We start from the raw sequence: 11,930 nt of genomic DNA on the forward strand, positions 1-11,930 counted from the left end.
CTGTCTGATGCTGTGTTTGCGATGCCAATCACAGTCCACAAAATCCCATTAGAGTTGCTTTAATGGTAATCACACGTTATTAGAATTTCCTTGTTGTTGAAGCTGACTGATGAAAGCGAAAACACAAAACAGCATCGCGTCATGGCGCCAGGAGAAACATTATTCCTTATGTCTATTGAAAACAGGCTTTAAAACATAAGGTATAAGAACCCCGGAGCTGTTGGGATGCAGTTCTCCAGACCATAAGCCTTGTTTCATGTGAGTTGTGTTTCCCATGTTTTCACAGCTCAGGAGCTCTGCTGCTCTGATCTCCGGACCAGCGTTGCTCCCTGAAAGCTTCATTTACTGGTGAACCCCTCCAAGATCTTTCTGCTTTCCTCTCCTTTGGATTGCAAACTGTCTTCTGGCCAGCAAGAGGAAATGCTGTAACAAGTGAGAGGTACCCGAGCTCTGCCAGGGGCCGTGCCAAACCACAGCCGTGTGATCATCAAGTGCAAGAGCGGATGGTGCGGCCGCAGTGTGGGCTGTGAGAGGCTGAGTGCATTCATCAAGCTTCCCAGCACCCACGGCTGCTGTGTTTGGGGCTGTTTGCTAACACAGCTGCCCAGAGCACGGCAGTGGGAGCCTGCTGCCCGAAAGCTGAACCAAAGCGGTGCACGCTCATTATTGAACAGCAGGTGAGCATCCGTGACGCTGCTCTCCTCGCCCTGCAGTTATTCTGCTCCTTGATCTTGGATCTTTGGGCAGGGATTTGCTTGCAGCCAGCAAAGTAAGCAAAGCAAGCTGCTGCGCTGCTGTCCCTGCCCAGGATGCTGGTAATCAGCTCCACCGAGGCACTTAATTCCTCATTGGCAATTCCGTGTTGCTCCATTCCGACACGGGCTTTCTACCAGGGCATTTGCACAACTTTTCCCTTGCAAAGCCTGCAACAGCGTGCGGCCCTGGTGCAACTCCCATGTTGGGCAATGGCAGGCTGCCACTTTCCCAAAGGGAAGAGCTGGGCTGCTGGGTGCCTCCCTCCTTGGGAGGTGGTGCTGGGAATGGACAGCCAGCCCACAGCGGGGCTGGGAACTGGGTGAGCTTTGAGGTCCCCTCCAACCCAACCTTCCTGTGGTTCTTGGGCTCTGAGATCCATGGTTGCCCTATGGAGGTGATGAAGGATGGCTGCAGCCAGAGGTGAGCTCCGTTGTCATCTGTGTGGCATCCTCACAGTTCTATGTGCGCTGCAATTAAACCAGCTGCCAAATGATGATGTGGCAGACCTGGGTGGCGTGACCTCCTCCGATCTGCTCCTTGGACGCCGGGCAGGTGAGCTGGAGTGGAAAACATCTGCCCCGTGCATCCTGGGTTGTGGCAGTGAGTTATAAGGAGGGACTTTGGGTAGAGCCGAGCTTTGTTTCCAGCCCTGACGTATCTGGGTGCTGCCAGCGCCCTCTGAAAAGGGCAGCAAAAAAGAGCAGGGATGAATCAGCAGAGGGCAAATAGCAGGCAGGGGCTGGGTCTGCTGCTCTGCAGACACCGAATGCGTGAACATTCATCACATCCTGAGAATGCACCCCAGAATTTCATGTGCGTCTGTTGTTATTACAGGTTGTTCGGGCCGGAAAGGTGGAAATCAACAAAATCAACGGCTGCCAGATGCTGGTGGTGGCCCATAGGGGCTCTGTGGGTCTGTGAGGGCTCTGCCAGGTGAGCAGTGCTGTCTGGGTTCCCTGTGTGCTGCAGTGGATCTTCTCCATGCAGCCCTTCCGAGGCCGCTGTAGGTGACGGCAATGCCAGCGGTCGTGGTTGTGCCGTGAGTGTTGCATCGGCTGCGTGTTTTTCTTGGAGTCAGTTCCTGGAATCCCAATTAGGCAGCCACGTGTTCTTTAATTTTCAAGGAAGAAAGTCCGTTTTGGGATCTCCCTGTTCCCGGAAATTCAAAACTAAAGGGAAGTGGAAAATTCCTGCCTTGTCTTACCCGGATGCTTTGAGCCATTGGGTTTCTACAGCCACGTCCATGCTTCTACGATCAGACAGCATCAGCCCTTTCCCATGTTCCAAAGCACGTTCAGGACTCCTCTCTGGCAGTTCAAGACCTGCATATGTAAAGCCCATCTACCCTTCCCTTGTCTGATCCCCAGCCCCACACAAGGAGGATCAGAGCAGCTCCGTGCCTGCGAGAACGGCCCATTTGGGCGCACGGAACAAGTTCTGCAGGGCTCCAATGATTTCACTGAGGTGGCGGTTGCCTTTGAGGATCTCAGCCCACACCTCAAGGTGTGACTTGGAGGCGGTTGCCTTTGGCTGGGCAGGGAGATCTGGGAGCTGATGGGCTTTAGTGAGCCCGAGCTGCCTCTCAGCTGCTGCATGGGAGCAATGGCAGCGGTCCTTCTCTCGTGGCCTCATCTCCTCCCAAAGCAAAGGATGCTGAGCCGGATGCTGAAGTCCTTTGCAAAGAAATGGGTTCCCAAGCACAACATCCAGAGCCTCCCACTGAACTCCGGGGCTTTGGAGGAGGAACCAGCAGCAGGCAATGCTGGGAGGGCGTAGCCAAAGCCATCTACCACTTCTCTATTTGTTTTTTAATTCAGCTTACTTATCCTGAGGTCGATCTTCAAGCAGGATGTTTCCAAACCTCTGCTTTGCCTTTGGGGGCAATCTGCAAGGAAGAGCCAGCTCTTCCCAGCTTGCTGCAGAGATGAAAAGCCCAAGCTGCTGCAACGCAGTGAGAATAAAGGAAAAGAAGCTGCCCTGGGCAGAGATGGGGTGGGATTTTGGCCTTACAGTCACTGGATGATGGAGAGCCGTGTGTCCTGTGCCAAGGCCCCTGTGCTCCCCAGACAAGGCAAGGCCTGGCTGTCGCAGGCTCGTTTTTCTAGCAGGGCAAGTTCTCCTCTAACACCGAGGTGGGGCCAGCAGCTAATGGCCTTTCTGGGGCCGCAGCCAGCACCCAGCCCTGGGGAGCGATGGGCACCCCAATGTGCAGGCCCAGCTGTTGGTATGGGGCCACGTCCAGCCTGGGGCCCTGTGCAATGGGCACCTTCCAGCCGGGTGGGTGAGCACCCAGTGCCCCACTGCGGGTGGAGGAGCCACGTCGGGGGTCTTGGTGGTACTGAATGCAGGTACTGCTCCTCATAGGCAGCCACCAGCCCTGCGTGCCCCGCCACGTGCTGGGGTGGCCATGGGTGTGGGACCCCTTTGGATGCCACCCTGCTGACATCAGGGCACGGTGCAGGGCAGTGCCGTCAGCAGGCTCTTCCCTCGAGGGATTTCCCTAATGCCGCCGTGCCGCGGGCCTGGGGTCTGAATCAGCCGCTTTTGGCGTTTGATCCCAGTTTTGTGCCGTGTGTCTGCAGGCACCGCTGACCCTTTGGGGCACGTTCCTCCCCCGGGGCCTGACACCCCGTGCCTGGCTCACGGGCACCATCGCTGTGTTGTGCGGGTGTCTATGAGGGGTGTGAGCTGCTGGGTGGGGGTCTCCCCCCTCCTATATGTACGGAGCCCCCCCGGTAGGTGCATGCCGGACCCACACGGGGTGCAGCTGAGGTCCCGGTGCTGCTCAGCGCTCCCAAACGGACGGACGGACGTTTAGAGCTGAGCCGCCCCCTCCCCCCAACCAGCTCCCACGACCCCAACGGCGACCGCAGCGTGCCGGGCAGGGGGCGCTGTGACAGCGGCCGCTTCGGCTCCGCCCCCCGGTCCCGCCCGTCGGGGGCGGTACGGCCGGGCGGCCCTAAAGGCGGCGGCGGCGGCTGCGGGGGGCGGCCGGGCGGGCGATGTGGCGGCGGCGGGCGCGGAGCGGCGGTGGAGGAGGCGGAGGAGGCGGGTCGGGCCGTTGTGTCCGCTGGTGGCCGGCCGTGCTGGCGCTGCTGGTGGCGGCGCTGCCCTCGGCTCGGCCCCGCTCGCTGTACTCGCCCAGCGACCCGCTGGAGCTGCTGGACGCCGACACGGCGGAGCGGCGGCTGCTGGGCTCCCCCAGCGCGTGGGCCGTCGAGTTCTTCGCCTCCTGGTGCGGGCACTGCATCCACTTCGCCCCCACGTGGCGGGCCCTGGCCGAGGACGTCCGCGGTGAGTCCGCGACCCCCGCACCCGCGTGGGCATCCCCAGCGCCGGCCCCGCTGTGCTGGCAGCCGGACCGGCAGCCCTGGAGCGGCCCGGCCCTGCCCTGCTCTGCCCGCGGCCGTCGGGGCATCTCGCCGCCCCCCGGCATCCCCCCGTGCCCGGGCGGTGCAGTGCTGCTGTGTCCTGCGAGGTCGTGCCGACCCCCGAGCCTCGTCCTTCCCTGTCACATCCCGTGATTGCGCTAATGACAGCGCGGTCACTGCGGCTGAGTCAGGCTGATGGCTTCCCTCGGCGCCCCGACGGGAAATGGGGGACGGGGTGTCAGCGCTGGGCCCCCTCCAGCTCCGGGCAGGGGTGGCGGTGCCGGGGGTCCCTCCCGTCCCCATGCGGCACCGTGGAACCACGCGTGTTCCCCTCCGGCCTGCTGCTCCTGGCCTGCTCACGTCGGGGCTGACCCCCTTTTGGCACCCACCGCTCGGCGCACCCAGAGCTGTCAGCGTTGCCCCTTTCCCCGGCTCTCCCATTTTTGGGTCGTTCCCCCTTTCTTATCACAGCCGGGGTGGGAAGAGCCAAGCCCGGCTTCCAGCTGCAGGTCACCGTCCCTCCCGGATCCCGGCGAACCGGCTGGTTGGGCAGGGCTGCTGCCTCCTCGCCCCGTGCTGCCGTCGCGTTCCCTGCGTGAAAAGTAGGGCACGGAGTGCAGGCCGGGCTGCTCGTGGGATGAAAGCACAGTGCAGCGCAGGAATGAAGGCTTTGAGTCCATGCACAGCACTCCTGTGGGCACAGCAGTGCGATGGGGACCGACCCATGTGCTGCAGGGCCTGATGCTCCCCGGCTCTGTGTTCAGGTCCTATTTCTGGCAGGGAAAGCGTGGGCAGGGCTCCAGCAGCAGGAGGAATCTGTGTCGTGCTCTGCCTTTTTTAGGGTTTATCTGTTGGTATTTTTTTGTTCTCGAGGGTTTTTTCCAAGCAGGCATCAATTGGAACAAATCTCTCCAGCCTCAGGAGACAAGAAAAGAGGCCAAGGCGCTTAAGCTGTCCTCCCCCCCCATCCACCCAGTGCTGTGGAGGAGGAGGTTGGGCTGGAGGGATGCAGGGCTGGCGGTGTGGAGCACTGCAGCCTGCTGCAAGCTGTGATGAGCCTTGGCCCCGTGCCTGGCTCTGTGCGAGCTCTGCATCCACCATCACTGCTGGGAGGAATGGGGAGTGTTTGTGCATCAGTGGGGAGCAGCACAAAGGGATATCAGGCTCGGGGGTTGCTCACGTAGCAGGGATGCTGAGTGGGGCTGTGGCTGTGCTGACCCTGTCCTGTGTCCTGCAGAGTGGAGGCCAGCAGTGATGCTCGCAGCGCTCGACTGTGCAGATGAGGCCAACCAGCAGGTGTGTGCTGAGTTTGGGATCACCGGCTTCCCCACGCTGAAGGTAAGGAGGATGGGGGGGGGGGAGCCTTAGGGCCCTGTTTTCCCCCTGCTTTTCTCCGTGCCGTTGGTTGTCCCTCTCTTGCTCAATTGGGCTGACATCACTGTGGCACCAAAATATTCCTGTGGGGATTCTGCAGGCAGCCTCTCCCCTCTGGCTGGCAGGGTGCCTGGCACGCTGCTGTCCCTGCTGCTGGGCCCCTGCCTGCCCGCTCAGCTGCACAGACACACTGGCTCCCAGTGCTGCCCTCTGTGAAAGGAACCCCAGCTTCATGCTGCAGCAAAGCCAGGTCTCCCTGCCCAGCCAGTTGCTGGCCCCATGAGCTGCCATTGCCTTGGGATGAGGAAGAGAGGACTGGGGTTTGGTTTTGAACTGTTTTTGATGCTCTAGAGGTGGGCTCCGGGCTGGCACCATCCTCTGTTGCTTAATGAAAGCAGGGCTGATTGCAGCTCGATGAGCTGGAACCAGTCAAACACCCTGTGTGCTGTGCGTACTGTGGGGCTGGCTGGGCTCCAGTGGGACTCTGCAGCAAAAATAGGGAGTTTGGGGCTGCAAAAACCCACCCAGCTGGGAGCCGGGGGCTGGCACCCAGTAAACCCAGCATGGGGTCTGGGTGTGGGGCTGCATGAGCCATGCCCAGCTGGTCTGGGGCCCTCTCTGTGCCCACGGCATTTAGGAAATGTCTCTGGGGTGTTGTGTCTGCTCTTCCCACCACCCTCGAGCAGCCATGTGCCCAGCCCTGCCCGCAAAGCAAACACCCACATGACGCCATCCGGCTTCATAGCAGCAAGGCAGGGATTGTGGGGGAAAGCCTTCCTCTGTGGGAGCTGTGGGGCAGCGATGTGCAGGGCTGCAGGTGCCCACAGCTGTGCATGCCGCTCACACTGCTCAGCATCCCTCCCCTCGGGGCCAGGCGCATCCGGAGCCGGGCAGCATCCCGGTGTCATGCTGGGGCTGTATGGGGTGGGGCTGGGAGCAGCACACAGAGATACTCCATGAGGTGGGAATGTTCTGCATTGATTTTTGTCTCCTTTCAGTTCTTCAGAGCTTTCTCCAAGAAAGCAGAGGATGGGATAAGGATTGCACGTGAGTGTTCACAGCCATAGGTTTTGTGTTGCTGTTTTTTTTACCTATGCTTTGAGGCTTTGCAGGGGGTTGGGGGGGTTGGTCATGTCTCTGATTGGAGCCCTGCTGTCCTGTTCCCACAGACCCTGCTGCCACCGTTGCAGACCTGAGACGTGCCATCATCACCAACCTGGAGCAGAGCGGGGATGCCTGGCCGCCTGCATGCCCTCCATTGGAGCCAGCGAGGTATGGGCACAGGAAAAGGGGGGAAATACTGAGCCAGAAATGCTCAGGAAGCTCATTTTTAGTTATTATTATTATTATTTTCTTAATTCTTTTCAATTCAATCTGGCTGAAAGAGAGCGAGTGGTGCGTGGAGAGGGAGTGTTTGGCTTTCCCAAAGCGATGCTTGGGCCAGGGTCACGCTGCAGCTCTCTGTGTCCCAGGACAGAAACAGGACACCAAACAAACTGGCTCAGATTTGTGGCTCTTGTGTTGTTTCTTTCCCCATGGGTGAGCACGCAGCTCCATCCTGCCCTGCCTCCCCTTTGTTCTCTGCCTCCTCGCCTGACCCTGTGGGCTTTCAGAGCCTGTGAACCAAAGCAGAAAACTGGGCTGGAAACCTCAGTGGGGAGGAATCAGGGCTGGAAACAGACTGGTGGCATCACAGCCCTGATCCCTGTGGGCAAGGGATGGCTCTATTCACCTGGGGGGACAAAGCAGCCCAACACCACCACCGTGCTCCTGTCTTTAGCCCAGAGAAGAGAAGGCTCCAGGCAGACCTGAGGGGGCATTTCAGTATCTAAAGGGGGACTGTAAGAAGGAAGGGGACGTTCTTTAACAGAGCTGTAACAGGACAAGGGGAAATGGTTTCAAACCAAAAGAAGGGAGGTTTAGACTGGATATAAGGAAGAAGGTTATTACAGTAAGGGTGATGAGGCACCATCACAGGCTGCCCAGAGAGGTGCTGGTGCCCCATCCCTGCAGACAGCCAAGGTCAGGCTGGCTGGGCTGTGAGCACTGGTGGAGCTGTGTGTGTCCCTGCTCAGTTCAGGGAGTGGGACCAGGCGGCCTTTAAGGCTCCCCTCCAACCCAAACGATGCTGTAACTCTCTTGCAGTGCTGAGGAGATTCGCAGCTTCTTCCAGAGGAACACGGAGCGGTACCTGGCGCTCATCTTTGAGAAGAGCAATTCCTTTGTGGGCAGAGAGGTGGGTACAACTGTTCCCCTGCACACCAATAACCCGTGGGCACCTCCAGTGGATTGGACCACCCGGTGCTGCCTTATTGCATGAGGATTTGGGAGGATGGGGATGCTGGCTCGTCTCCCAACATCCCGACGCTGGGCCCACTTGCAGGTAGCACTGGACCTGCTGCAGTATGAGAACGTGGCGGTGAGGAGGGTGCTGAGCAGTGAGGAGGAGCTGGTGGAGAAGTTTGGTGTCACCACCTTCCCCTCCGCCTACCTGCTGCTCCGCAACGGCTCCTTCTCCCGCCTGCCCGTGTGAGTCAGGGGTGCGAGTGGGGAGCCCCGGGGGGGCTTCTTGGTGTGGGGTGGGAGGGGGCTGCTCACTGCTCCTCTGTGCAGGCACGCCGAGGCACGCTCCTTCTACACCTATTACCTGCGGACGCTCTCAGGTGTCACCCGCGGCTCCTACAGGCTGAATGTCACCAGCAGTGCCATCAATGAGACCCATGCACTGCAGCCGGCGCAGGCGGATCGGTCAGAGCCCTGATCTGCTCTTACGGGGTGGTATGGGGAATGGGAGGGGGTGGGACCCCATGGGACCCCAACCCTAAATCCCATATTGCTTTTGCATATGAGCCCCGCTCCTTGCAGCTGGCTCTCTAGGGGTATAAAGCAAAGTGCTGATGGGCATCTTGTCATCCCCGCAGCTCCAAGGTGTACGTGGCTGACCTGGAGTCTGCAGTGCACTACACGCTGCGGGTGGAGGCTGGTCGGCCAGCAGTACTGGCAGGAGCCCAGCTGGCTGCCTTCAAGTGTTACGTGGCTGTGTTGGCCAAGGTGAGGAGCTGGGAGGGAAACCACCTGCATGGGGAACCAGAAATGTAGATGTGAGCACACAGGGCTGACTGCATGTCCTCCATCAATAGGTGGCTGGAGGTGGTTTTGCTGGGAGGCTTTGGGTTGGATGGTGGTGGGTGGTTCCGGCAACAGCTGTCCCTCCCAGCCCTTAGAAGTCCCCTGGCAATGGGCAGCTCCCACTGTGCAGCTCCTCTGCTGGGGCTTCCCTGGGATGCTGAACTCCTGCTGCCTTTCCCTGCTCCTCCACTGGACGGAGCAGTGACACCAGGATTGCTGCCAGCCCAGCTGTGCTTTAACCATTGCACACCCCAGAGGCGTGAAGGAGCACAGCGTGGAAGGGAGTGTTGGCTGGAGAGCAGTGTGTTGTGGCTTGAAGGCAATGCATCGTATGGCAAAACCTCCCGTGGAAGGGAGGAATGGCGCTTTGCAGCAGAAGCGTTGGATGGCAGATGAATTCCCTGCAAATCTGGGAGCTGTGGGGTAATTTGAGTGCCCAGGGAGAACAGATCAGCCTTGAAGCAGGAGCAGAGTGCTCCTTCCTTTTTCTTCTTGGCCTCTTTTCCCATTTGCTGCCGCTGTATCTCTTGTATCTGTGGCACACGTTGGTCCCTCCATCCATCCATCTGCCCACGGGTGCCATGCGCTCACGGACCACCCCCCACTTCTCCCTGGTCCGAGAGCATTGCCGCTAATCGGATTTGTGCTGCCTTACCTCCGGAGCAGCTTTGTGCCCTGCTCAGACAGCTGGGCACCGGGGCTGCTGTTCAGAGCCTGCTGCAGGGGGAACTCAGTGCAGGATGCTGGTGGTCCCATGGCTGGGAGTGGGAGCTGTCCTGGAGCTGGATTCGGGTGTCCTCACCACATTGTCCCCCTGTTTTTGGCACAGTACTTCCCCGGGCGCCCCTCGGTGCAGACCTTCCTGCAGTCCCTGGACAGCTGGCTGCGGAACTGGACGGAGCCTGAGCTGCCCCGCAGCGCCTTGAAGGAGGCGGTGAAGAATAAGGAGGACGTAAGGCACCCCCCACACCCTTAATCCCACTCCCATCCCACCCAACATCTCAGTCACACTGCATCCATCTGTCCTGCAGGCCTCCCCCACCTCCGTGCTCCCCACCAACGTCACCTGGGTGGGCTGCAGGGGCAGCGAGCCCCATTTCCGTGGTTACCCCTGTGGGCTCTGGACCGTTTTCCACCTGCTGACAGTTCAGGCTGCCCAAGCCGGCCCTGATCAAGGTAGTGGGATGAGGGGTGCTTCATCCTGGGGGAAATAGGGGATGGCCTGTGGGTGATGTGGCTCTGTGGGCTCCTGACTCATCCACCCTCCTCCTCACAACCCTCTGACCCTCTTTCTCCCCTAGAGCTGCCGCTGGAGGTGCTGAACACCATGCGCTGCTACGTCAAGCACTTCTTTGGCTGCCAGGAGTGTGCCCAGCACTTTGAGGCCATGGCAGCCAAGTCCATGGACCAGGTGAAGAGCCGGGATGAGGCCGTGCTCTGGCTCTGGTCCCACCACAACGAGGTCAACGCACGCCTGGCAGGTACAGGACTGTCATGGGGGGGAGAAGGGGCGGCACAGTGGTCCCTGGGGGTGCAGGGAGCAGAGCACCAGGGTGGTTTCTTAAGGGTGGGAAGCTGGGACAATCAGGGCATCCCTTGTTGTGTTTGGTCAGTCAACAGCTCCTTTAGGATGAGGGGACCCACAGCAGTGGGATATCCTGTAGCATATGTTTGTGTGGCATCAGAGCTGTTGGGCTCCCCATAAGCATCCCACTCCTTCACAGGTCTGGGGTGCACAATGTGGGGCTGTGCTGTCCCTGCTGCATAGGGCACCTCTCACTCCTTGCCCCTTCCAGGTAGTGACACAGAGGACCCCCAGTTCCCCAAGCTGCAGTGGCCTCCGCCAGACATGTGTCCACATTGCCACCGGGAGGAGCAGGGCGTGCACACGTGGGATGAGGCGGCTGTGCTGAGCTTCCTCAAGGAGCACTTCTCCCCGGGCAACCTCCTCCTGGACTACGCCGTCCCCATCCCCAGGTCTGGGGAGGAGGCGGCGGCGAGTGCCAGGCTGGGCACTGCAGGCCTCCGGGAAGAGAAAGAGGAAGAGGAGGGAGAGAAGGAGACAGAGAAGCCCGACAGGGAGGGCGAGACGGGGCGGCCGGGCTCCTCGGAGCTGCGCCGTCCCAGCATCGTGCGCAGGAACCCACGGCTGCAGGCGCTGGGGGAGGACATCGTGGACCTGGACTCCTTCAGTGACCAGCACTTCAAGAGCAAGGCACTGCGGGCAGCCGGCCGGCACCGGCGGCTCAGCAAGAGGGACACCATCGCCCTGCATCACAACGCCGGCTGGGAGCGGCTGCAAGTGCCCCAGAGCCGTGAGGAAGGGGAGGAGGGGGGCTTGAGGAGGAGCCCCTGGCTGCGGGTGCTGGGCTTGGGCTTCTCCCGCCTGGACGTCAGCCTCTGCATCGCGCTCTACTTCCTCTCCTCCATGTGCCTCCTGGGCATGTACACCTTCTTCCGACTCCGCACCCGCGCACGGAAGGGCCGTTCTGGCTTCCCCGTACCATGAGAGCAAGTGGGACCCCCTGTGGGCTGCAGGACCCCCACCCACCCCCCGGGGCTGCGGGGCTCCTCCTCGCGTTGCCCAGGGCAGAGGTTTTGCTGGTTTTTTTTAGGGGGGGTTTCCCTCTGTGTGCCACATCCCTGGGGCTGTGATGCTGATGTTGGTTGGGGTCCCGGTACCCCGTTGTCCTCTGCAGGGACTGGGCAGCCCGGTCCTGTGCTGGGGCAGCCTCCTGCTTCAGGAGGCTCCTGGGGCCAGGAGCATCACGCTGGTCCCCCCCTGCTATTCCCCCTTTGCCTGTGGGGGCCCTGGGGGTGGGTTTTGTCCCCCTCCCCATCTCGTTGCTCGCTCTCTGCTTGTCTTAGTGGAATAAATTATTTTTGCCGACGGTGCTGTCGGTTCGTCCCTTATTTTGTTCTCTTGCTTCGGGATGCGTCCAGCCCCACATCCCCGGGGCTGCAGTGTCCCCAAGTGGTCGGACAACCCCTACAGCGCGGGGGAGGACGCAAGGAAAAGGAGCTGGCAATAAACCGGCCCCAGTGCTGGGGCTGCAGCTGTGCCCTGGGCAGGACGCAGGAGCGTCCCCGGGGACCGGGACCTGGGCCGGGCTCTGGCCCCGTTTCTCCCTGCCCTTTTATCCTTGTTAGGAATCATTAAGGAAAATGGTTGTTTTCCGAGGCCGCGGCCATCTGCTCCTTTGGCGCTGCCTAAATCCCCCCTGTAACAAATTCATTGGGATTACGCAGCCCTCCCCTAATCCCAGCCCTGCCCCCCGTGCGGGGATTTAAAGGGATTAG

At 60.4% G+C, this 11,930-nt stretch overlaps 1 protein-coding gene across 1 annotated transcript; it reads left to right on the plus strand.

Moving 5' to 3' along the window:
• The first annotated feature begins 3,700 nt into the window (after positions 1-3,700).
• Positions 3,701-11,543, plus strand: QSOX1 (quiescin sulfhydryl oxidase 1). Its single transcript, XM_015869800.1, has 12 exons — positions 3,701-4,050; positions 5,365-5,465; positions 6,500-6,548; positions 6,671-6,773; positions 7,647-7,737; positions 7,885-8,030; positions 8,115-8,249; positions 8,423-8,552; positions 9,460-9,582; positions 9,662-9,806; positions 9,932-10,111; positions 10,427-11,543. The coding sequence occupies exons 1-12, from the start codon at positions 3,759-3,761 to the stop codon at positions 11,137-11,139; spliced, it is 2,208 nt and encodes a 735-aa protein (XP_015725286.1). The 5' UTR covers positions 3,701-3,758; the 3' UTR covers positions 11,140-11,543.
• The last annotated feature ends 387 nt before the right edge of the window (positions 11,544-11,930 follow it).

This window comes from Coturnix japonica, chromosome 8 (assembly GCF_001577835.2).
Source record: "Coturnix japonica isolate 7356 chromosome 8, Coturnix japonica 2.1, whole genome shotgun sequence".
Lineage (NCBI taxonomy): Eukaryota > Metazoa > Chordata > Aves > Galliformes > Phasianidae > Coturnix > Coturnix japonica.